Source organism: Anneissia japonica, unplaced genomic scaffold (assembly GCF_011630105.1).
Source record: "Anneissia japonica isolate Jap-2015-1 unplaced genomic scaffold, ASM1163010v1 scaffold287754_len4335492_cov202, whole genome shotgun sequence".
In the NCBI taxonomy this organism is placed as follows: domain Eukaryota; kingdom Metazoa; phylum Echinodermata; class Crinoidea; order Comatulida; family Comatulidae; genus Anneissia; species Anneissia japonica.
In genome coordinates this window covers 2932175-2959563 of record NW_022705543.1, presented here as the reverse complement: position 1 = coordinate 2959563, position 27389 = coordinate 2932175, and the positions used below count along the sequence as shown (strand labels likewise).

General features: G+C 33.8%; 4 protein-coding genes across 10 annotated transcripts in view; 2 read left to right on the top strand and 2 right to left on the bottom strand.

Moving 5' to 3' along the window:
• Positions 1-255: 255 nt before the first annotated feature.
• LOC117105665 (flocculation protein FLO11-like) lies at positions 256-7413 on the top strand. 2 transcript variants are annotated; one of them, XM_033246871.1, is made up of 5 exons: positions 256-1423; positions 2124-2249; positions 2545-2655; positions 3433-4566; positions 5612-7413. In XM_033246871.1, exons 1-5 carry the CDS (start codon positions 1300-1302, stop codon positions 5707-5709), a joined length of 1593 nt encoding a protein of 530 aa, XP_033102762.1. In that variant the 5' UTR covers positions 256-1299; the 3' UTR covers positions 5710-7413. The 2 variants fall into 2 exon arrangements, with proteins under 2 accessions (XP_033102762.1, XP_033102761.1); XM_033246870.1 differs by having other exon boundaries at positions 3433-7413.
• A 238-nt stretch (positions 7414-7651) lies between these two features.
• On the bottom strand, positions 7652-10768 carry LOC117105666 (protein ADP-ribosylarginine hydrolase-like). Its single transcript, XM_033246872.1, has 2 exons — positions 9766-10768; positions 7652-9208 (listed from the first exon to the last, which is right to left on the bottom strand). The coding sequence occupies exons 1-2, from the start codon at positions 10587-10589 to the stop codon at positions 8992-8994; spliced, it is 1041 nt and encodes a 346-aa protein (XP_033102763.1). The 5' UTR covers positions 10590-10768; the 3' UTR covers positions 7652-8991.
• Positions 10769-10785: 17 nt separating this feature from the next.
• Positions 10786-17386, top strand: LOC117105667 (phospholipid phosphatase 5-like). Of its 2 annotated transcripts, none has more exons than XM_033246873.1 (8): positions 10786-10865; positions 11566-11747; positions 11897-12002; positions 13046-13133; positions 13265-13328; positions 14469-14593; positions 14862-15032; positions 15716-17386. In XM_033246873.1, the coding sequence occupies exons 2-8, from the start codon at positions 11662-11664 to the stop codon at positions 15916-15918; spliced, it is 843 nt and encodes a 280-aa protein (XP_033102764.1). In that variant the 5' UTR covers positions 10786-10865; positions 11566-11661; the 3' UTR covers positions 15919-17386. The 2 variants fall into 2 exon arrangements, with proteins under 2 accessions (XP_033102764.1, XP_033102765.1); XM_033246874.1 differs by having other exon boundaries at positions 10788-10885.
• Positions 17387-22326: 4940 nt separating this feature from the next.
• The window catches only part of LOC117105698 (attractin-like), a 28857-nt gene continuing 23794 nt past the window's right edge, over positions 22327-27389 (bottom strand). For 2 of the 5 annotated variants that reach the window (XM_033246928.1, XM_033246931.1), the window contains 3 exons: positions 26763-26900; positions 24662-24766; positions 22327-23960 (listed from right to left, as the gene is read on the bottom strand). In XM_033246928.1, the coding sequence (XP_033102819.1) occupies positions 23706-23960; positions 24662-24766; positions 26763-26900 (498 nt within the window). In that variant the 3' untranslated portion in view covers positions 22327-23705. Of the gene's footprint in view, positions 23961-24661; positions 24767-26762; positions 26901-27046; positions 27188-27389 lie in introns of all 5 variants that reach the window. The other 3 variants (XM_033246929.1, XM_033246932.1, XM_033246930.1) reach the window with 2 other exon arrangements.

Genomic DNA, 27389 nt, shown 5'->3' with positions numbered 1-27389 from the left:
TGTTAATACTGATAGTTAAACCATGGAGGATGAATAAGTACGAAACTATTTCCTACATGTAAACAAGATAAATAACTGAAGGCGGCGTACAAAGAGCGTGTCTCGTGCTTCAACCTGAGTCCCGTGGGAACCCATTTGTGGGAACGTTTCATATATTTTTCATAGTAATAGCTTATTTATTATTATTATTATTTATTTGTGTATTATAATAATAATAATAATAATAAATAATAGCTTACAACTAGTACAGGTAATTGGCCCAGAAAGGGAGTGAGTGAATTTTTCCGGCTTATTAGATATAGAAAGAAGCCCAAAACGGCCATTAACATGTGTGTATTTATAAATATTGAAACTATACTTTATTATATTTACATTTATTTGTGTATTCTATAAACATAATCGGAATCGAAATATGTATCAAAATGGAAATAAAACAAACAACAAAATACAAACCTTAATATGCGGGAGGTTCGTTTGAGTGGGACTCTTTGGCTTCTATGATCTCCGATACGCTGGAGAAAATTGTAAATATATCTACGAATATCAATTTTTCGTTTTAAATGCAGACCTTCTCCAGTTTTTGGGCGGTTCGTCGTAATTAACCCCCACTCCCACACACACGCTACGGGTCTGATGATTTGAAATTTACATACCATTCACTTCGTTGCTTTTCTTCAGATTCCGTGTTCATTTTTAATCTCTCAGTGCTCGGTGGTCATTTTTTACTTTCTTTTTAGATGTACTGTATCAAAGTGTGTTCGTAAGCTTTAAGCTCTAGGTCTACAATATAGGCTACCAGCTCCTAAAGACTTGCAGTAAAGGTCATGTCCACACGCGTGATCGTTCCTTAAATGTTGTCAGTAGACATGGCCCAGGGGCTGCGTTTATGTATCAACTTATAATGGGAAAATTATTTATCAAATAATTTACTTTATTATGAGTGTTTAATTTCATTTTTTTCACACTGCCAGATTTTATGGCCAAATTTGGCCCGCGGGCCGCCTATTAAGGACCAGGGCCGTAGCCCATGAAGCTTTTTTTGCTAAGCCCAGCTCCTTGCATAATGTTGCTAATGTGTGGGATCTTAAAGTTACAAAATACGTAAAATCCAATGTTTGTAGGACATGCGCGTATTCTTGGCAATTAAATAACACGTTTTTATTGGTCAGTTGTAAAATTTGATTGACACAAGAAAGTACAATCAAGATTAAATTAAAATTTTGCATAAGAAAGAGAATATTTTCCGCCAACCCCACTCATCTCCTATACCCCCACTGCCTCTGACTTGTCGCTATAATAATGTGTTGGTTTACAGAAACATGTGAAGATACCAGTAAACATTGTAACAACGGTTGGTACAAGCCACAGTGTGAACGTTACTCATACGTCAAAAATGGATGCCCTGCCATGTGCGGTGTTTGTGGTAAGCTTTATTCATCTTCTGTGCCTTGATCGATCTCAATAATATTCACTTATTATGGCAAATGTGACAGGAAAAATTGGGAAACAAAATCATTAAAGCAATCACATGGTCCTAATTAATTATGAGGATATACAGTAGTGGTACATAATAATAGAAAAAGACACCACTCAATTTTCAGAAGAAAATGTCAAAGGACAAGGTCATGAGGGTCATGCAAATTCGAATTAAAATGATGGAACCGCCCTATTCAGACAGCACTCAAGAAAACAATGTACAGTACCTAGATACGATGGGCGATTCCATAATTTTCTTTATGGTATTCTGCAGCATCCAACAAAATAATGTGCTTGAATATTTCATTGAGGGTATGCTGCAGTTTTGCCCATCATACACGGCCCTGCGTATTGCTGTTACTGCATTCAGACACAGGGCGGAGGTATGCACTCTATGGAATGACTGCTCTTGTTTCTTTTGTAATGAACTTCTCCATTTCGGTGGTATCAAGATGTTAATACAAATTTTGTTTTGTAGAAAAAATAAAAGCGTATTGTCAACTCCAAAACTGATATGTTTCATAGCGTTAGGCTAGGAGTCCATTTGTCCGGTATAAACTTTCATTATATTTCTCAGTCCTAATTAAAAACCAGAAAGTGAAAGTAGAGAGAATAACTATTATATTCATAATTTCTATACGTGTTAGAACTACTGACGGATGAGAACAGTTACGAGTGTCCTTGCGATGGAAAAATATGTAAAAATGGTGGACAATTAGATACAGTTTCCTGTATTTGCGAATGTCAAGACGGATTTTCGGGAGATGTTTGTGGTGAGTTGTTTAAACCGTCACGTAGGCCTATGCATATCGAAAACAAATGCATCATTCATTGATCATTAACTGTACATAGGCCTAGTCATTGAACAAATTGTCTCTCCAGCACAAGTATATGCCCAAGACGCGCCTACATTGCGGTTCAATGAACATCACTGCGCGTTTAGGCTTTTTGCGCGTGCAACACAAAGATGGTGAGATCATCATTTATCACGCTGCATGTGCTCAACACCATTCATGGCGTCTAATTGCTTTGTTTATTTGATTCTGATATCTATGTCACAACTTATAGAGTACGTAGTAACGAATGTATGCGATGGGAAAACTTGTCAAAATGGCGGATATTTAACTGTAGAAACTTGCACATGCGCATGCTCAGATGGATATACAGGAACAGTATGCGGTGAGTTCAAAAGCTGTGCAATGCTTAAGTTTTAATAAGCAATTACTTTTTATTTTATTTCACTCAAATATAGAAAAGTAATATTTAACATGGTACAAGAGGCGCCTATCCTAACCTTGAATTTATAGTCTGTGAAGGATGCAAAATAAACCACCTCAAAATAAATTAAAAATTATATTGCTCATTAAAATAGACCAAATCAATTAACTTCATTCAATCAGGAAATAAATCAACCCAGTTTGCATTAATTTACAGAAGTTTTATTTAAACATCCTTCAATTTGCTGGTAATCAAGTTTAAGGATATTAAAGTAAAACTATGCAAAGAATATAGGCATATTTATGCGTCACTTTATTAATTGGCAAGGAAAAATGTTCTAATATTTAATTCAAAGATAATATAACTCTTAATAAGCCAATTCGTAGTTTGAATTGCGCATGCCTGTATCAAAGTCAAGCGACATAAACAAACATACACACAACATAGGCTGTGGATTGGCCTTGGATACGGGCATTCGCAGGTGCAATTCAAACCACGAATGGGCTTATTCAGAGTGGAGTTTCCACCAAAGGAATAATAAAAATAATAATATATACGTGCTTGCTAGCGCCATATAAGCTAACCTCAGAGCGCTGTATATCGTTATTAACCTATTTTTTTGTCACTGAAATTGATAAAGTTTGTATTGCATGCTGGTATTTTTTATTTATCATTATATTACTTTGTTTGTGCTTTGCATGCATTGCTATAATTGCTTTGGTACTTGCAACACCGCAGAAAATATTGTAACAACCCAAGCATCAACCACCCAAGCGTCATCCACCCAAGCGTCAACCACCAAAGCGCCATCCACTCAAGCATCAGCCACCTCAGAATCAACCACCAAAGCGTCAACTAATGCGTCAACCCGAGCAACAACTAGTTCGTCAATCCGAGCGTCAACCCAGGCATCAACAACCCAAGCATCAATCACCCAAGTATCAACTACCCAACCATCAACCAACCATGTATCAACCACCCGACCATCAACAACCCAACCACCAACCAACAAACCATCAACCACCCAACCATCAACCAACCATGTATCAACCACCAAACCATCAACCACCCAAACATCAACCAACAAACCGTCAACCACCCAATCATCAACCAACAAACCATCAACCACCCATACACCAAACACCAAACCATCAACTACACAATCATTAATTCAAATGTCAACCCAAGCATCAACCACCAATGTATCAACCAACCAACGATCAATCACCCAACCATCAACCAACAAATCATCAACCAGCCAACCATCAATCACCAATGCACCAACCACTACGTCATCAACCACCCAACCTTTAACTACCCAACCATCAACCACCCAACCATCAACTACCCAACCATCAACCACCCAACCATCAACCACCCAACCATCAATTCAAATGTCAACCCAAGAATCTACACAAGAGTCAACCCAAGTGTCAACCCAACCATCAAACCAAACATCAGCCCAAGTATCAACCCAAACGCCAAATCAAGCGTCAACGCAAGCGTCAACCCAAACGTCAACCCAAGTGTCAACACAAGCGCCAATCCATGCATCAACCCAAGAATCAACCAACCAAGACTTAACGCAAGCGTCAAGCAAAGGATCAACCCAAGCGTCAATCCGAGCGTCAACTCAAGCGTCAACCATTCCATCAGCCCAAGCATCAACCATTGCATCAGCCCACGAATCAACCGAATGGTCAACCCATCCACCGGTGACCGTTTCAACTGACGTCGATAGTAGAGAAACAATTACAGCCACAGAACAACAAAATACAATTAATATGACCACCACTCCCACAATCTGTCAACTGACTTGCTCCAAAAACTTTGTTGGGGATATTAGCACATGCAAATGCATAAAAAAAGATGGTAAGTTTAAACATAAAAAACCTGAACACAAACCGAAAAGAAACACTAACAACAACCGGAGAAGGCGCTCCGCCGCAATCAGTCACAACAAGAACCCGGCGTCTTTTGGCCCTCATAATGAAAAGAGGGAAGAACCATTTGTCAAGGGACAATGAAAGTTCCCTTAATGACAAACTGTTATCTTTTGAAAATTCCAGTTTAAGCAACCTATAACACACCATAGTTTAACTACCTACACGGTTGTCACACATTTAAACCATGGTATCGGAATAATTAATTATCTGGGTTAATTTAATTAAATATCTAGTGGGTTTAACATGGGTAAGAATGTGCACTTGTTGTTTTAAACTAACATTCTAACAATTTTAAAACCGTATCATATTATGTATTGTGCTTATGTTGCAACCAATAATGTAGGTCCAATACACCATTACAAAAACTAAATGCATGCTACCTTTTCGTTAAAATCTTCTAACAAATGGCCCGCAACGACATCAGTTTTGTTTTTGTATTATACCCCTGGGTATTCTTTTTCTGTTAGGAATACATCATTCATTTCCACTGGATAATTCCGAAATGGATATCAGGAATGCATGTTGTTTCGCTTTATATTATGCTTTTTAGTTATGGCTTGCTTATTTTGCAATCGTAATCAGTATCAAAGTATTTTGTCATCATTATGGTATATTATGATCTGCCATCATCATTTGCATCACAAAAGGACTCCCTTGATGATTTATTTTTTAATCTATTGAAAGAATGAAATGACGAATAAATTACATATTATTCGTCATAATAGCAATGATTGTCATTATTGTCATGCCATAATTATGTTGTGATATCAAGAATTATCATTAGTGCAATAATCATCATTCAGTCTTCATTTTATCATTCATTCAAATAGATCATGACATACTTAATCATCGTCATTACATCACAATCCTTTTCATCGTCATCATCATCATCATAATCATCTTGATCATCATCATGTCAATATTGATGCATGCATTAGTTAATTGATTTACTAATTTCGTTCTCTACACAGAACTGCCAGTGGGATCGGCTAATATATGCATGAGTTCCCCCGTCTGCGTTATCATCATTACTACGATACTCTTTCTACTAAGTCACGAATACCCATAACACTGAAATTTTGGTTGCACATTGGTGTAAATTTTGGATATCTGGTGAAGAAATTATTATGGTTATGGGAACATTTTGTACACGCCCTTCATAAAATAATAATATAAATTACGATGTTAATTGTACTCACTATAAATACTTCTTCCGTCTCCCGGATCTCTTCAGTATAAATGATGTTATTGTGTACATCAAATATATCCTGGAGACGGAAGAAATATATCTATAGTGAGTACATTTAACATCGTATATTATTATTATTCTATTAAGGGCCGAAATGGCCATGCAAGATGTATCCATAACCATAATATGCCGTATGTGGACCTAACAGCAGTGAATAGGTTGATGTAACTGATGCGACATAGAAATTATTATGTAAATACATATGTAAATTTACTATAAATAAATATATATATATTTAGATGTTATGTATTTGTGAGAACCAAAGACAACCTGTGTTATAAATGACAGAGAATGTAGACTCTGCGGTAAGCAATGGTTATGAATCGTGTTGTGCGTGAATTTTCGTTTATATCGGTGAATATATTGCAATTGTTGTATGTACAATACATGTAATTACACTACAATATATATAAATGAAACAGGCATGTGTATCAGTGTTATTAATGTTAATGTCAGTGGGGCGCAGGGTAAACACACTTCTTATGCCTACAAGAGCTCTTTCTCAAAATGTTGCACTAACATTTGGGTTTTAGCATTTTACGAGAGAAATTTAGGCCTTTAACGTTAATTTCCGAAGTGCGAGTTTCGCAAATGACAGAGAATGTAGACTCAGCAGTAAGCAATGGGCTATTAATCACATGTTGTGTATGAATTTTCGTTTATATTTTTATATTCCACTTGTTGAAAGTGGTGAATATATTGTGATTGTAGGCACAATACGTATAATCACACTATGAAATAGGCATGTGTATCAGTGTTATTAATATTATTGTTAGTGGGGCGCAGGGTAAACACACTTCTTATGCCTACAAGAGCTCTTTCTCAAATGTTGCACTAAGCTTTGGGTTTTAGCATTTTACGAGAACAATTTAGGCCTTTAATGTGAATTTGCGAACAACGTGGAGTTTTGCAAATCGTTCGGGAGCATCCAAATCCTCATTCATGACCTTTTTTCCCTTATAGGAATAATCTCTCCTTTTGTGTAAACAGGATATGTATAAACGTCTCAGTGTAAAGGGCGTGGGTCAAAGAACGGAGGTATTATTCTACTTTACTATAATACCTCCATGGTTTTAGGCACAATATACGGTAATTATTTTAAACGGTATTGACATTTCTTCATTCAGTCTTTTGGCCTTAATATTAATAATTTTGTAAATTAGGGAGGGGATTCAATCAAATAGACTACCATCCCATCTGCTACTTTCAAGACATGGGCCCAAACACGGTCCCCTCCCCGACCCCCGGGCCCGTGATCATCGTTACGCCGCCATGCAATTCGTGAGATATAGCAACCTTAAGTTATCGTGTGGCGGATGTGAATACGCTAATATTTCTAGCTCTACATTCGAAGTCAAATAATTAATTAGTAGGACGTAAAAATTGATCTAATATACCAGCTAAAGAAAATATTTAATTGTTTAGCAGATATTGAGCTATGCTATGAATAATTTATTATCGTTATTGTACAAAAGGGAAGAAATTATGTACAATTGGATCAATAAAACATATTGCGTTACCGTAGCGTTATTTCAAGTTGTATCATTCAAAGGTACCAGGTCTCTTAATCTTTGTCTCATTATCAAATTTCATCAAAGATGCGTTGCATAAAATGTGACGGAACATAAGAGTAGAACACGTTCATTTTTTTAAGATACTAATTGATATGTGATATGAAGTCATCGTACCCATAGGCACATCACAATGCTTGTCACATAAAATTTGATAGTCAAAGCTGTAAGCTGCATTCACATCGGATCCAACCCGAAATTCCGGACCTCGTTTCCAAAGAACCGAACGTCCATCGTCTCTATTCTATTATTAATTATTAGATTTTCTGATCGATTTGGTCTCCTGATCCGAAAGTTCGGATTAGTTGTGAATACATCTTTAACCAAAGGTTGCTAAGAAGTAGTTGAGGTACGATCTAGCAGGGGCAATCCAGAATGTTTCACGGGGGGTGGGGAGGGTGGTGAGGGGTGCACATATTTGTATTCTATTTTTTCTTACTTCAAAGCATGGCATTGGTATTTTTTGTATTGAAATTTAAAAATGTAGTAGCAAAACGTGACCAACGTACCCCACCCCATTAGACTGGGAGGGAGACAGCCAAATCTGGACCTCACACTTACATGTTTGTTCGGATATACCGTAAAACTTCGATGGGCTTCTTTTCGAGTTGGAATTCTTTTCGAAACTACATTAGCAAAGTAAAGAGGTGGGTGGGGGGCTTCTTTTCAAAATAGTGCTGTACATTTTTTATAATTACTATTACAAAACAATAAATAGGGCCACTGTAACATCAATCTGTATCACAGCGTGTATTAACCGGCGCGGCATTAAATCATGCACCTAAATTACTGTATAACCAAGTGCGTTTTTAATTTATTTGTTTCTTTGAAATTCATGTACAGTGTATGTACTGTACTATCTCGAAAAAAAGGCCTATGCTATCTTGAAAAGAAGCCTGTAGGCTACTTTTGCAAACTACTTTAATTCGAAATGGGCTTCTTCTCCAAGCCCATTGAGCTTCTATTCGAGGTTTTACAGTAGTTCAGTTTGTTGTGTTGTTGAGCCCTAGCTAGATTCTTCAGTCACATTGTGGGAACGCAAACACTCATGTATCTATTGCTGCCTATAAAACATATTTTTGATACCAACTACAAGGTTTAATAATGACAAAGCTGATTCTAAACATCTACTTTAAGAAGATAAATCTGATGAGAAGATGTAAATTTATAAAAATAATTCATTTCATAATCCTCATCATCTTCCAGTACTGTGCATATCTCTATTAATAGAGTGTACTCGCATTTTTATTAGTTAATACTGTTTGTAAATAATATACCGGTAGTTGATAGTAAATTACACTAGTAGGCCTAATACCAATATTCAAATAGTAGTAATATTTAACCAAACTAGTAATAGAATAATTATTAATAATAATACTGGTTATAATATTTATTTTGGCACATTAGAGGTAAAAGGCATCCACATCCTCATTCTATAAGCTGCTACTTTGATGCAATACATTACGATATAAATATAATAAATAATGAAACATTGGAAATTATAATTACTGTTGGATTCTGAACACTCATTTCACCAACTTAGTTCATATAACTTACTCCCCAGACCAATAAGACAGTCATAATACTCAATGCTTTCATAGTTTGTCTTTGGCACTAGGCTAAGCCCATATATGGCGCCCCACCAGGCAGCGGCCAGGCTACCGCTCGCATGACCTGCACCGCCATGAAATACAGCATTCTTGCACAGATCTTCCCAGCTATTTCCAGATGACAGAATTGCATCATACCTAATAAAAGATGATATGAATTCAGATTAATACATATTCATGAGGTGAAATCAATATTCACAACAATACACTTCAATAATAATTATTATTAATGAGGGCTGGATGAACATATTACAGTGCATTATCAAATATTATTTAATTATGGTAAACTGATTTATAAATATACAGTGGTGTCTCCTTGGAGTTTTAAATGGGGGGACTGATGGGGGCCTCAACGATTTGGTAAGGGGACCTAGCTCGCGGACTGGTGCTCCCCTAGATACGCCAACTGTAAATACTGTATATCAAATTATTCATGAGGTGGTCCAGCAGTGAATTCTTGCAGAAATCCTAAGTAAAATTTGATATCAGAGAAACCTATAATGGATCCTATAAAACCTATAATGGATCTAAAGCCCCCTGCCTCTTTGATATTGTTGCTAGGTCCCACAAAACTACAATGTAAACAAGTGTGCTGTGGGGACAACACATGATTTTCTTGCTTCATTCTTATTGGTCAGAAGTTTAATTGTCACTCTGAAAGATCCATTATTCTGGTAGAGATGCATGCTACTTACGCTATGATAGTCGCATCATATCCATGTGCTCCAGGGACTTTTGTGCCTGCAAAGTTCTGAAAGAGAATTACCCTTTCTTTTAATCCATACTTCTTTGGAAACTTGGGTTTGCTTTCTCCATCTGTTATTTGTCTCACTTTTAAATACTCTGTCCATTTTTGCTCGAACTCTGACCAAGCGTTCTTATTTTCATCCACAAAGTGCCCAGTTCCAATAACATACTCGAGTGCCTTTGGGAGTACGGCTATCAGTCTAGCTCCCCATTCTCGGGGTTCGATTCCTCGAACTGCATAAGATGTAAACAGAGCTGCAGTTAAGGCTCCCAGATAAGCGGATGGATTATGATGAGTTATACGACCACTTTCAATAGCAACACTTATCAACTTGGGTAGATAATGTGGCTTAACGAATACTAAACCAATACACATGGCACGTATGGCTGCGCAGTTGTCCTTTGCATGGCTGTCAAATGGTAATCTGTAGCCATAAATTTCACGGGGGCGAAGCTTACCAGTCCAATCAAGCAACACAGTTCCAGGAATTCTATCATCCATAGCATCCATCCCTGCCACATATTGCACAGCAAATTCGTTTAAGAGTGTATCCCCCGTTTTTTCAGTGCTAAGGGCTAACGCAGATGCAATATGCAGTACCGTACCCTCACTTGCCTTCCATTTCGGGGGCTGAACTGTGACTCCACGTAATCCTCCATAAGACTTGATGTCCTCAAGTATTTTAGCTGAAGACGTCTTCTGGTAGTGGAAACCGAGGGTGTCAGCAGAGCTAGCAAGAAGAAATGATGCTTGGAAAGCTTCGAGGGACATACTCACCTAGACGTTATTGTATATCCCCAGTTGCTTGCGTGTCATGCAGTAAGTTAACATCAGTACATGAATAATATATTATGATAAAGAACGATAGCATCTTAATTATTTTTAAGTAGCCTTTCCAGTAGTGTACTTGGCTGTTATGGAAACAAAGGTCAAATGTTAATTGTCATGCTTGGCTAATCACCAGACTCTGGTGACCAGAGGAACATGATAGACACGTACGACGACGTCGTAAACAACTGTGGTCGAAGTGGAAAAGAACTTTTAAAGGTTCCTTTATCAGTTTTAGCGTAGGCCTACTGTTTCTTTTCTCTACTGTTATTTCTGATTTTTTTTCTTTTTACATTATGATAACTTCCGACCTTCTGGGCCTAGGCCTAGCTAGCCTCATATTTTTCTAGCTAGGACAATAGGCCCATTCCTAGGCTCCACCAGCCAGGGCAGGGCCCAGGACGCCAATGCGCAGGTGGCCTGCTAAGCAAGGTTAGGCCTAGGCTAGCCATGGTTGGTCCCATGGTCTAGGCTAGGCCTAAGATTAAGCTTAGGCTTGTTTGACTTGTTAGTGACCAGTTTAGCCAGACACTGCTGCAGTGGTTGCAGCTGTGCTGAGCTGAGAGAGTAAACCGTATCATTTAATATAATAACTCCTCCTAGGCCTAGGCCTATCTATGGCCTAGCTTTCCTAGCTACAGTAGGTCCCTAGGCCTAGGCCTAGTTCTACTGTACTACTAGGCTAGTTCAGGACTATGAATATTTAAAGTTCTTTAATGTTCTTGTTATTAATGTTATACTACTATCTAGCCTATAGTAGGGCTGTTGTTAATGTTTTACTACTATCTAGCCTATATAGGGCCTAGGCCCTTATATATCTTTTTTCCCATTCTCCGCATAGAGACCATGTAGGCCTAGGCCTAGTATACACTTTATAAATTCAAAAAACATTAACCTTTTATCATTATTAATTTCACAGATTTTCCCTCAAATCATGCCTGTTAATATTGTTAGAATAATGTGAATTTGAAGGTCGACGTCTATGATGTGATTGTCCTCAACCCCTCACCTCATCATGCCTTGTAGATACAAAATCAACCGTGGTGCTGTTTCTACAGTATTTGAGATATTTTTCCGCATGGTTTTAATTGTAGTGTTTTTGTAAGTACAGTGTAAATTTTATTGATTAATAACAAAATATTATCAGATAAAATCAAAGTGATGTTTTATATTTCCTGCCATTTTCAATTTGAATGTTATTACCATGAATATTTGTCACTGAAGTTTAATATATTTTTTATTTTCCACAGAATTACAGAGGAATTGAAACCATTCATACGAATGATACAACCAGAGGAGATGTGGCTATATAAAAACCCTGTCACTGAAAGCTATGTTACAACTTCAGTCATGTTTGTATGTCATTTATTAATTGTTTAGAAAAAAACCAATTAATTAAGATATAACATTATTTTTATTTTTCAAGACAGCCAATCAAGGAGTCAAATTAGTTTTATTGGCCTGATTTATTATTATTAATTTTTTTTAAAATTTCAACTATATTTTAAGTGGGTGATCCTTTCCAGCATAGCTGATACTAAAGGGCCCACTTTAACAACTCAAAAACAATACATTTAAAGAGAAGTAAGCGATTGTTACATAAATATCTAGTCAAAAATTTACAAATGTATATTGTTAAAAAAAAATGTTTGTTATAATGCATCAAATTCTTGTAAAAAAGTGGGAATTAGTGCAATACCTCATTAAAGCAAAAGATTTATTGAACCTATTTAACTTGATATCCTTGAAGTGAAGTGAGTTATCTGAAAACAATAATAGGAATACAGGTCCCTGTGTAAGGCCAAAAAAAAAGAAGAAATTCTTGTGCTGGCCTCATTTTGGGAAAATCCATGGGTAGGTCGGTAGGAGAAGTTTTAATTACCAATAATATGTTTATGCCTAAAAAGTAGAAAATACACAAAAAAATACAACAAAGACCATTTTTAATTCTATATTGAAGAGCAGAATGATTGCATAACACTGTCGCATCACCTACCGTCCAGAAAGATAGACCTATTCCAGCCTTTTTTTCTCATTAAAATAATATTTTTTGTTGTGAAAGAAAGCTAAAATGGCGAACCTCAATTTTGTACATTTTGGGTGGGTCTGGCATGACCAGCACAATATTTTTTTTTATTTGTCCTAATGAAAGACCACCTCCAGTAAAGACCACCTTTCTAGAGCCCACATAATGCTATGATCTTATATCTTTTCATCTTTAATATCTTATTTTTCTGATTAATAGACCAAAGTTAGACCATGAAAACCCCTGTCCCAATTGTGGTCTTTAATTGGATGGATTAATAAAACAGCTCTGAAAGGTAACTGCTTTTATTTAGATTATTTTTTTATCATTGCTATTTTAAAAGTTTTAATGTTTTGTTTTCTCTTATTTTCAGTGTATATCCGTGTTTACTCCTATAATAGTTATATTTATTTTCTTTTCACTGAGAGGAGAAAGAGCAGATTTAATTCAAGCTTCACTAGGTAAGTTGGAACATCTAATATTAGTTAATTAATTACAAATAATACCAGTAATAACTAGATCAATTTAGACTTTCTGATTTATACAATCAGTGAATTTGAGTGTATATGATAATAAATGTTGTTTATTTCAGCGGTTGGCTTGGCCCTTCCTATTACTGGTATCATAACAAACAGCATCAAGAATATTTATGGGAGGTAAATTTATGATTTAAGTTCAGCTGCATGATTTCATTCACTATTAAAAAAAATATTAATATTATCAGTTAATCCTTTTGTTAAAAAATGGAGCAAAAAGAAAAATCTTAAACAAATAAGGTCTGAGAGTGCCATTTTCAGCCATCTAGAGGTGCCATAATCATAAATTTTCTTACCTCAACCTAACCATGGTTGGGTGGTGAGGTGGGTGTATTTGTGAAAGTACCTCCCTTCGCCCCCTCTATTTAAAAAAATTTTGGATCTGCCACTGATAATAGTGTCAATTAAACTTGTTAGGTAATTACCATATATTATAATATATTTTCTAGTTTAAACATTATTCAAATGTGCAGCTGTTGCCTGTTGCTTTTATTATCCTGATATTTATTATTTTTTATTCAGTTGTATATATAATGAATGAATATACAGTAATTGAAAAACAGGCTTACATAATTTGCATAACAATGAAGCTAATATACACGTTTAACGTAATATAAAATAGCCTACAGACAAAATAAGATGTGGTATGAAAATAATTTAAACTGTACAGTGGAATTATTTATTGAGGACATAACCATTAAAACAAACAGAGGTTAGGAAGACATTGCTAGTAAATAAGTCTAATTGTGATAATATAGAAAACTGCAAGAAAAAAAAAGTTATAAAAAAAATGAATGGAAATCATCTTGGTAATCAGAAACTCTAATTGACGCGAATTAGCAATTAAAAAAAAATTATGGCACTAGACACTCATACAGGGCATCTTGACCTAAGAAAGTTACCCATGTGTTTGGTAATGCAAAAGTCGCACAGTGGTCATCGGTAAGAGGCCTAAAGTGTTCTTTGCAGTTTGCTGTGATAGCTCTTTTGATGTAATTGATTAAATCACTACAATTTGTTGGGCAATATATAGGCCTAGTCTGGAAAACAGAATGCAGAATTATTAAGGTTGGAAATCTAAGCCCAAGCCTAACGGAAAATATTATTTTCGGCTTATTCCTGCAGGCCGCCAGTTGAGAACCCCTGTTCTATACTGTACTACATTATTCAAAAAGGATGATATATCAAATTTATATGTTATTCTGAGTGAGAATGAAGCCGTAAAACTAATAACTACTGTTTTTCATTTCCTTATTTTAGACCAAGGCCTGACTACTTTTGGCGTTGCTTTCCTGATGGAAAAATGACGAATGATCTGCATTGTACAGGAGATATGGATATAGTAATGGAGGGAAGAAAAAGCTTCCCAAGCGGCCACTCTTCCTGTGAGTTTAACTATTATCAGTGGTGGATTCAGGAATTTAAAATATAGGGGCCCAGGAAGGGAATTTCACAGACAAGGGGGTTTAGACCACCTTAGATCCACCATGGTTGTGGCTGAGATAAGAAAATTTGTGATTATGGCACCTCTAGATGGCCGGCTGGGCTCTCTCCCCCCTTGAATCCACCATTTATTATGTCACTGGTATGCACATTAGAAGTCACAGAAATTAATCGTACAATGTCATTTACTGACCTTTCTTTTTTTAACAGTTGCCTTTTGTGGTTTGACTTTTACTGCCTTATACATAATGGGAAAATTACATGTGTTTGAAAGTCAAGGGCGTGGCTCTGGCCTCAAGTTATGCGTAAGCATCAGTCCGTTGTTTGGGGCGTTGATGATCGCCCTTTCTAGAACAGCAGACTACCACCATCATTGGCAAGGTGATATAAAAAAAAGTTATTTTAACAAATTTTTAATTTGAATAAACACCTGAATTTTACATTACTTTAATAAATAATTCAACATGATGTCGTATAATAATAATAATATTAGTAATATTAATAATAATAATAATAATAATAATAATAATAATAATAATAATAATAATGTAATAATAATGTTACACTAGTATAGCGCATAATGCACAATAAAGATTCTATGCACTTCACATCATAAAATAAAATATTTGAACAAAAAATATATGCATATTAAATATTTAATTTATTTTTTTATTTGACCAAGATGATAATATCAAACAATAATATTAGAATCAATACATAATCAAACAACAATGGTCAGGGGCAGCTTAAGCAAAAATTCACTATTACTCCGATGAGTCAGCTGCCCCTCATTTACATTAAGATAGAACACAAACGATTTACATTTAGATAAGACAATAAGAATTATAACAATAGACTCAATCCTAATTATTATAAAAACATAAAATTTAATAATAGAATCATCATTAAAAATTTCCATTAAACTTTACAATACAGTATAATATACAGTATGATTATATAAAATATATGATATGATAAGCCAGTTATCTGTAGGGAGGATATTGATAACTAATCTTTGATTATTCATCATTTCTAATTACTGTGTATATCATTTTTTGTTGCAGATGTGCTGGTTGGATCAGTGCTCGGTTTAAGTATAGCGTTCATGTGCTATCGTCAGTACTATCCGTTTCTGACCCACGTGTCATGTGACAAGCCATATGCAATGCTGACCCCTTACTCGGAATTACCGCGTACTGAATCTAAAGTTGATTTGAATTCTTACGGTCACAGAAAAGATGGAGAAACGGCGATCCAAATGATATAAAATATGTTATTTATTAAGCTCTGACCAGATGATCAAATTCTCTTTGAAAAAAAAACTGTTGTATGCCCATATATAGTCCTAATGTGAATATATATTATGGTCATGATGTGATGTCATCATGACCATATATAGTCATGATGTGCCTATATATGGTTATGATGTGATGTCATCATGACCATATTCAGGCATGTTGCATATTTTTGTCAAATAAAATTTGATACTTTGTTTTGTGATTGAAGTGTCCAGGTAAATGCCACTGTTATTTTGGTACATTTATAAATGACGGGCGGATCCAAAGATGTCCGAAAGGTGGGGGGGCCTGAAAATGGGGCCGATTGAGACGATACTACCGTAGGGGGCCCCGGGAGGTGGTCCGGTGGCATGCCCCGCGAAATTTTAGTATTCTAGACTCCCAAAAATAGCCTGCGAGGCATTTTGGGGATGCTTTTTTTGACTTTCCAAAAGGGTTGGGGGAGGGAGTGCTTCAGTGGGAACAAAGTCAAAATGCAAGCATATTTTTATTTAAAATTTTAAATACTTGATAGGATCCTGCTCTATATGTATATACGGTATATATCTAAATTGTTTGTTTGAATTGCACACTGCATGACTTTTAATGAAACTATTAATAAATTGATATCAACATATTTTAGGAATAAGATAAATAAGCCTATTGACATTTTGTTCTTTACTTCATTTATCTTTATTGATATTTTTTCTTTAAGATGGTCCAATAGATGGATAAGACAAGTATCAGTCAAGTATGATCAATTGAAGTCCTGATTGGAATTCAATTGTAATTTGACAGCTGATAATAGACAGTTCTTTCAATAACTTTTGAAATACAACATATAATATGGATTGGTCAATAGTTAGCTACATCAGACCTAACATTTTTTACACACCTCTAAAGAGGTGTGTAACTCTTGTTATTTTAAAATCATCAGGAACCTTAATATTGGATTCAATTGATAGATCCACAATATGTGTTATGGAGATTTTTAAAATAGAAGATCCATCTTTGAGAAATATTGGAGGGACATTGTCCAACCCACAACTTTTATTTGGATTTAATCCATTTAGCAGTTCATCAATGTAATTCTCATCGATTTTTTTTAGTTTATCAAAGTAGTTTTTAAAATTTGGATTTTCTATTGAATGTCAACGACTTAAGGCCAGTTATTTACCTGTACATGCTACATTCATAAAAAAAAACATCTTTAGTATCAAAAGAGAGTTTACCATTTATATGAAGTGAAATATTTTGTTTATTTTTTGTTGTACGGTATCTTTAAATCCAAAACTTCTGTTTTTTGTTTTGTTCAGAGTAGTTTTGGCGGGGAAACATCAGCTGTTTAATTCATAAATATTTGAACAACATTTTCAACATTTAACATCAGATATTCACTTTCAATAAAATTACAAATATATTTAATTGCATAACATTGAATAAAAAGAAAGGTGTAAACGTGTGGTTTGTCCTTTATTTTATTGTTGTGACCATTCATATGCTCTGTGGGTACCACTCTTCTGATGTAGATCACTTTTATAGAAATACTATATTATTAACATCATCATTAGGTTGTTTCTGTAGCTGGCTTGTACTGTACATGTTGCAGTCATTTAATTTCATTTCTCTCCTCGCTGCTTATTGAATAGCTCTTTATATACTGTAGTTATCTACTAGTTAGCTGCTGCCCGCCACGTCAGGCGAAAGCTGGGCCTACGGTACCATAGGTGTACTATAAACTACTTCTGAAAGTGAATGGGCCTTTTTGGGTTCCGGTCACCAATTCTATGGTGGGATCTTAAAAAGTGTTCATATTTTAATCATATTTTTCATTGTATTCTATGTTTTTGACAACAAAATAAATGATATATCAGTGGATGATCCAGGAATTTGAAACAGGAGGGGACAGGGAGGGACTTTTACAGATGGGTATACCACCTCAGCCCCATCATAGTTGGGGCTAAGGTAAGAACATTTATGATATGGCAACTCTAGATGACCAGAAATGGCACTCACAGACTTATAATTTTCTTTTTCTCAATTTTTAAAAGATTGACAAATTTGGGGGGGGGGGGTGGAGCGGCGGCCGGCAAATTCTGTTATAAACACATTATGCTGTTATGTATCAACAAACCTCACCAGGACCCATGGTTCCTGTGGACTGCAGCACGAGAGTGCATAGGAGTACACCAATACACTAAATGTCATGATCCTCTTCAACTTGAATTTTTGAACTGGTGGTCGGGTTTGCATTTGTATTAACTCTTATTTTTTCTCTTGTATTTTTTCATGTGATGTGTTATTGCATTTTAGATTTTATCTAGTTCTTTGTTTTATCTTTTTCTGTATAAAATACTACAATTCAGCATTTTGCTGCACATGTATTTTTTTATGAAGGAAATATTGAATAAAGATACCAATATATAAGAGTATACTGTACAAAAAAAATTGAATTGCAAGACAAATATGAAAAGCTCTGATTTATTTACAATCAATAATAATCTTTATGATACATTATTATAATTTCTTACAGTGTATTTTACAATCCCAAAATTATAATCACAAGTATTAAAATATTTTTCTTTCATTGCACCTTATAGATCTACTGTCTTTACCACATGTCATATTTGGATCCCTTGAAGATACACTATACCGCCTGTGGGAGTTGATAGAAACTCCCCAAACACTTATTTGAAACAGTAAATTGCTCAATTCGAAAAACAAAAAAAATAATCTACCAACTTCTGACTGGAACAATTCAGTTGTTTTTTTGACAGCTGTAATTTGTTGAAATTTTACTACAAAAATCCTTAAATCAATTACCAGGCATATTGTGGGTTTAAGCCATGCATATGAACAGTATTAAATATGTGTGTTCATTGGTATGGAAATTATTTTCTCTCTAAATCATGTTTAGCACAATGCTAATAACTTACTTTAGTATAAAAAGTAAGCAATATATACTAACACAGATTGTATATCTTTAATGGTTTCAAATACACCTAATTAATAAAAATAAATTCATATATATCTAGAACGGCATGACATCAAATTATCATACAATAAAAATGAGAAAAATGGTGATTTAATAATTATTATTTCTATAAACTGATGTCGCACAGAACTTTATTATTTCAAAATATATTGGAAGAAAATATAATTACAATTATTTTCCTTCCCTTTTTTTTTTTAAATATTCTGAAACTGTTGTCCATTTATTATTATTTACAGCTGAACTTACCGAAGTCGAATCGAAAATGCCATTGAAAAATGGTTCGACTTAGATAAAGTTTGACTTACAGATTGTTAATTAAAGAAAAACACAATAGTTTAGCATGTAAAATAAGTCGACTTAGAAATTATTTGAGTTTTATAGGCAAAGTCGACTTAGGCAAGCTTAACTGTATTAGAATTGTATTGTCTGAATCATTGAAAAATGTTGCAATTAAACCAAACATAATCTTGTTTAATAATTAAAAAAAATCACAAATATCCAAATTGAATCTGGTCCAGCCTAGAACAACAAAAATTACTAACAATTATTCAATTAAGTATGTGACCAGATTTACATACATTTGCGAGTACATCACTGAAATAATAGTAATGATACCTATAGTAAGTTTAACTTGCGCCATTTGCAAAACACCTTTATGTACTTTAACGAGAGAGATGTAGAGAAAACAAACAGATAAAATAAACAGGTTTTTAGAGGAAAGCGGAAATAGAATAAAATGAAATTAAAAGGCTGGAATAATTTCGGTAAGGTTAAAGTGTAAAATTAAAAATGCTAGAAATACAGAATTACGACAGCTTGCATTTTACATCAAACTTACCAGTCGCACCAATTCGTTTGGGCATGGAAGTGTATGATTATTACACTATAGTATTATTTTATACCTCCATGGTTCGAGTATGTCATTGATCCATTTAATCTATTAATAAAACTTTGCTATATACATAATATGTTTCTTCTTAGTTACATCAAGGTTTATAATATTTACCCTATTGTAGATCGAGGGAGCTGTTCATTATAGACCTACATTTATTATGTACGACTCACTTGTGCACAACTCTAATAGAGGGCGCTCTATTAGTATACCAGTATATAGAATGATTGTCTACTTGCTATCTTGATCCACACGGCAATCCTTAAATGGATATAAGTGCTATATATAAGGGGATGGGAGATTCATAGGCAAAACTACTGTGCTTGTATATAAAGAAAAATAACTTGAATATCATACGTAGATCTGGTACATAGAAAATATGCCTAAAATCTGATTACTATTATCAATGACATAAAATACTGTAACAAGTATACAGTAACATTGGACAGATGAATAGAATGTGACATCATCAGTGAACTACCATTAGGTGGTGAAGGGTTCATTGTACTGCATAGCTAAATGACTTGCAGCACTATAGGCCTACACATCATTATTATACAACTAATAGTATTAATAACAATAATAATAAAATAATATAACATAATTTAATATAACTATATAATGATAATAATAATAATTAAAATAATAAATAATAATAATAATAAAAAATAATAATACAATATTAATATTATTATTTTTATTATTATTAATTTCCGACCATCCAGATGTTCCTATTCTTTAAAAATCTCATTTGGGATGGGGAAACCCCCTCTTAAGCCTACGAGCTCAAGTCTCCTATCGGACATCTTAGTCCCCCACCCCCCCTGAAAATATTTCTTAGAGCCGCCACTGACGGTACGCTATCACACGTATAATTTCAAATTAAAAACACTAATGGCCACTAATCATTCGCTCCCTAGAGTTGGAAGGGTTATTCACACAATAAGAAAAATTGTCAGTTTAATTCTTTTACAAAGATGATTAAGTTCTTGGCAACAAAGCTTTCATATCAGCTGCCAAAATATTACCTTCTTTTTTGGTTAAAAATATTTGTTTAAATTTCTAGCAGCAAACAATATAAAATAAAAAAATTAATAAATTCTCAGAGATGGAAGAATATACACACATGGAATGAGTAAGAATACAAAATGAATTAGTTTTTCAAGGGATTAACATAGGCGGATTCAAGGGGGGCCCAGCCAGCATACCCATACCCCTTCCCTAATTAACAATCTATCCTGAGACCACTAATCATCTAAATTATCTATCAACAGTTTAAGTAAAACTAAATATAAAGCGATCAGTAGTTGGTAGTTTACTTCCATTTCCATTCATCTCTTTTTACTTTTTAAAATTTCTTATCTGCATATATTGTAGTATCAACATGTTTTTCTCTAAATATTTCTAAGAATGTAAACTATGTTTAAATTATGTGGCATTTTGTCATTCTTAATTGAAACCAATAATTATAATTTTGATTTTGGTTAAGTAATATGGTACCAGAATATTAACAATCCAGGTTGTAGGTTCGATTTCCACCCAAATCACTTGTGATTTAGTATTATGGGGACATATGATTTATTCAGCGCAGGTTAAGTTGGTTAAAAATAACCTCCTTGTTAATAAAGATCTACTAATTAACATTTAAAGATATATAAAGTCATTACCTCACATACATCATAACATAATTATTTAACTAGTTATTTATATTTCCTGAATAACTAATCTAGAAAACTAAACATGTTATCTATAGTTACATAATTTCTTTATAAAAGATTCTGTACATAAATATTCTGGATTAACTGATCAATCTGTATATATTTTACACAATTTTCTTACATTTTCTATGTCAAATAAACTGTTATAGTACTGATTATAGAAACACAAAGCCGGGCACACTATTAAAGTGACAAATATCTGAATTGCTCATATTGGGTATATGACATCATGTCCCTACAGTATATGGATATGATATCACCATGGCCATATATGGATATGATGACATCATCATGGCCATATATAGATATGATTAAATCATTATGCCCCTACATGGATATGATGACATCATCATGCCATATATGGTAATGATGACATCATCATGCCCTATATGGATGACATCATCATGACCATATATGGATATGACACCAGCATATATGTGAGGTCTCACCACGAAATGAGACGCATTGTTGGTGAAATCATATTGAGATATTCACCAAAACAGGCCAAAGTCAATATTTTTACAAAATTGTGATTTTAATGTTTTTGAATAACTTGACACTTATATTTTATGATGGTATACTTTGTTAGTGAATTTTCTTGCTAAAACAGTGTTTTCTGCACATATTCTGTAAGTCTAGTCATATTATTTGTACTGGTTAGTTTATCTTTGAGGTCGATTTTCTCAAAACGTGGTTCTTATATACCTGAACTTTAAATGCTCACATTTCTGGATTTACTTATAGTAGGGAAGCCATTCAAAGACCAAATGAAAGCTAAGGTGATCTACTAAAATATAATATAAACTCAATTTTTGAATTTTAAACCATGAGACTCATTTTGTGGTGAGACCTCACATATGGATATGATGACATCACCATACCCATATATGGATATGATGACATCATCATGGCCATATATGATTTCTGATGACATTTGATCAGATGTCTGAAACAGGTATAGTCTGTAACATGTCGTAACATGTTATGTCATCTCATGTCACATGCCTAAAACATGGACTGTTAGACAATAATCTGATTTTGACAATTTAGGTCTGATCATCGTATGCCCAGTTTGTGAATAGAAGGTTGTCAAACAAAGAATAAGAAATTATTGGAAAAAATACAATAAATTAGAAAATGTAATGTACTAATTTGCTTGTGTACTGTAGTAAAATTAGATTGTGACTCTCACAAACAGTGTTTGTACTGGCTGTATAAAGTGTTATGGTATTTATAAATTACTGGTGAACCAAAAAGAAATCATGAATTTTCAAATCAATTTCTTCACAATAAAGGGTGGTTCTAAAAACAATAATAAATGCTCTGTCCTGATTGGTCAAATATTTTGGTCTAATTAGTAGTAGTAATTGGTAGTATTGAGAAAATACCATAAATGTTAGAATGTCTAAAAATCCTACTTCTTGATATTATGCAATGAGTATACACAGTTCCAAACATGATTATGATATTGTCTATTTTCAATTTTTATCACATAAAATTTAAATAAAATTTCTTCTTTTGATAGCGAAAATACCCTAGACTTTTAAAGGGAAGCATTGCTATGCACACAAAAGATATACATAGCCGATACTAATTGTGCAATAAAAAATATGTTTCCTTTTAGTATTTAGCAATCTCTATTCTTTTTATCGTACAGCCATTAAAACGTAGGCTAATAAAGAAATATACAACTACTGCATGTCTCCAGATTAATGATAAGCAAATGCTATAACACTAAACAATGATGTGCTAATTAAAGCAGTTTTAAATCATATTAATTAATATTTGATAATTTTAATATTTATAATATCCAATGTATTGTCAGCAGTGAAAAATAATAATTTGCATGCATTCCAATAAGAAACAGAGAAAAGTAAAATTATCAAATATTATTGAAAATCTAGTTTTCATTTCAACCATCAGTTTGATTCTTGATATATTGTGACCTATTATTATTATTATACAGAATCACCCAATTCTACCCAATAGATCTGATGATGCCTTCACAAAATCTGATTAAGGGATTCTGATTTTATTTAATGTTGGTGCTGTCACCAGTATAGAATTGTATCAGCATTTTATTTGTCACCCAAACTGATCACTTAGGTAGAATCGTGTCACAAAATTTAAAAAATATGAAAAATTATTATAATTAAGAAAGGCAAATTGACTCTATACCACTTCGTGGGCACAATTTGATGCTTCGTCTACTGGTACACGCTGTTGTTGTTTCCGATGCCGTGCTCCTGTAACGTCACGCATGTCGATCTTTTTATGCTTCATTTGGACCAGAGCACTTGCAAGCACAATGCGGGTTTGTCCGTACGGAACCTCGCAATTATCGGGGAGTGGGATCTGCATAAATAGTGAGGCAACAGCAGCTTTTTGTTCACTACACGGTTCAAACGCTATCACGTTAGGATAAGACTGTTGACAGAATCAAAAGAAAAAATGTATTAAAAAATAATATTTTGAATTATCTTTATAATTTTAGCTTATTATTAGTTGATACATTGTGAATTCTAATTAATTGGTTCATTACCAATTATATAGTGCATAGTCCATATTTTTCTAATGCTCTATTCACATTATTATATTTTCTAAGACAAATATCTCATATTTCCTCTATATATGGAATGATGATGTTATACCACACCAATATGTGGCCATATATAGGAATGATGATGCTATACCACAACCATATATGGTCATATATGGGAATAATGATGTCATATCACACCAACATACAGTATGGGAATGATGATGTCATATCACAACCATATATGGGACTGAAGATTTTATACCACATCTATATTATTGGCAATCACAAGCATTTCTCACAAAAAAAATTGTTACTGTAGACTGGGCTTCAAATTCAGTCCCCATTTTCAAGTTAACCAAACATACCAAGATAGAAAGCCACAACATTTTATGCATTAATCGATTACAGTAAATATTGGTTGAATAAGAGAAAAGATTAATCCATTTAAAAAGATTTCCTTTACATCTAGGTTTTATTAATAAAATGTAGTAAAACAACAACAACTGCATCAGCAGAAATAAAAATAACAGCAGTAATGACAATATATAACAAATCCAAACCAGTGATGGTGAATTTGAGGTTGTACCTTTTTGCCTGATGGAAGGAGGTCAGGTGGCCTATTGCGTTCCAGTTCAAGGTTGATGGTTGCGCACGGCCTACTAGCCATCATGCGGAGTTCAACCACACGTCGCTACCAGGAGAAAATATACAATCAAGTTAAGTAACATCACAATGTCAATAATGAGAAAGACAGACAAAAAAAATTATCACCATCTGAATATGTCATAAATTTTCTGTACTTTCTTAGTTCTGAGGGTCTAATATTTTAATATAAATATGAAAGAATCTGACAATATTCATATGCAACAATATCTAACATTAATTAATATTAAGTCTGATCCTCTTAATTTCTCATTTTCTAATACATAATTCATCTTTAGTTTACTGTTTGCAGTAGATATGATCTATAGGCAATTATTGCTCAATTAAGATTAATTAATTAATAAACATTTTAAATATATTCAAATATTATATTAAACCCAAATTATCATGAAAACATATTATAAGAGACTGTGTTTAAAGTAACCCAATCCAAAAGAAATCCATAAAAGGTCAAAGCCCATAACAGGTGGGAACTACATAATACGCAGACGTGCATTTATCTTTGCATACATTCGTGCATTGCAAGCATTTTACAAATTCAAGAAAGTTTAATCAAACCAAAGAGTACAGAATAGAAAGCGGTAAAATCCATTCATCTTATGTACACGAAAGACTCATTCCAAATACTAGGGGGCACCCTTCACACAAGTGCATGCTCATCACAATTTGGTTGATACCATTTCATATGTAGGGTGCTCACTTAGTTTGGAAAGATTTGTTTATAGAATAGAAACATGTTCCAACAAAATTAAGTGGAATGTTTTCCCTATCTATACTCTTTGATCAAACATTGAAATACTGAGCATTTTACAGTAGCTGTTGTTTATTTAATGTTAGTTCTGTATGTCTATTAAGATAATTTAACATTTGCAAGAAATTGTAATCCCACCACTTTCAGCCTATGAGCGCATTATTGAACCATTAATCAAGCTAATTCTTTATTAATTTGATAATATAAAAATTAACTGTTTAAATATAATATTTTCTTAATATTATTATTAGTATATATTATGTAATATTTTTAACAAATATAATATTTGATATTATAATAAAAAATACCATAATTATTTGTAGAAGTGTATAGAAAATTAGAAAATGTGATCTGGAAATAGAGCAGAGTGTGTAAAAAACAAAGTAAGAACATCTCCCACCACCTTGTTTAGTTTTAAAACAGACAAAAATAGAATTCAAATTAAATTTGAAATACATTCTCATCCATTTCAAGCTTGTTCAAACTTTAATCAAATTTTATTTGACAAAACATGTAACATGCTTATAATATTGTCATGACATCACCACATCATGACTATATATGGGCACATCATGACTATATATGGGCATACAAGTTTTTTTTTTGTCAAACAAAATTTGATTATCTGAACAGAGCTTAAGCAAAATATAGAGATCACCACAACACATTTTAGTAAACTTTAATGCAATTTATAGAAGTAAATAATAATCATATATAGGATCTGATTAGTGAGACTCTGTTAATAAACCATATATGAATTAAGCATGTACAAAATTTTGATAATGTTAAAATGCAGTTTGGACCACCACACTGATCTGACAAAACATCAAATCGAGACCAAAGTACTATACAGACTATCACAATTTATTTGACAAAAACACGTGATATGCCTAAATATGGTCATGATGACATCACACCATGACCATATATGGCTTACATTTTTTGTTAAAGAAAATCTGATAATCTGGTAAGAGCTTTACATAAATTAATGCATAAATATGCTTTTTCCAAGTGCAAGTAGATACAGAATCAAAATAAAAATCATGCTCTTTTAAATCAAAATAAATGCAACATAACTTTTTTTGCTGTTATAAATTGACCAAACCTTAACCCATTAGAGCCAGTGTTGTCTATGGTAGTTTAAAACAATGCATTGGAGGGTGCTGTTCATAAAAGCAGCATTCCAGTGCATCAATACAACAAGAGACACTTTTGTCAAAATATTGAGAGAATTAAGTGTTTGGTACTACTTGTTTATTCCTCTTTGACTTACCCTTCTCTGTTTAATTGAATCAATTTTCTCTTTGATTTTGAAGGTGACCACAAAGATGAGTAGAAAGAGGAAAAAGCAAGAGATGAACGCGATGAAGAACTGAAAAATGTTCACATCGAGAAACTGATAGACAGTCACCTATAAAAGCGAAGCAGAAAGAGTGCTATCTGTTAGTCCATGCAAGATTAAATCATGCAAGGGTCAGCCTCTAGGAAGGAGGAGTGGAAAGGGCCAGCTAGCGGGGAAGGGGCCCCTGAGTGGGGCAGCAAGTGGGAGTCTCTTACCTGAACCCATATACGGCTATGGATAACATGTTTTAATTTCCAACAGCCCAAAAACAGGATGAGAAACGCTAAAACACAGCTAACAAACGTGATAAGGAACTGCAAAATGACTTTCCATATCTCGTATGGTCTTAACACAACCTGTGGGAAAATATCGTTGAATTGTGGAATATCCTTGCACGTAGGCCTGTCCCTTTCCACCCCGTAAAAGTTAGTTAGATAGTAATAGAAAGATAAGACACAACACAAGTGTTGAGAAAGTTTAGTGTGCATTATTTTTTCTGAAATAGAGAAAAGTGTTAAATAGTTATTACTGGCTACTAGAGGTTAGATTGAAATCAAA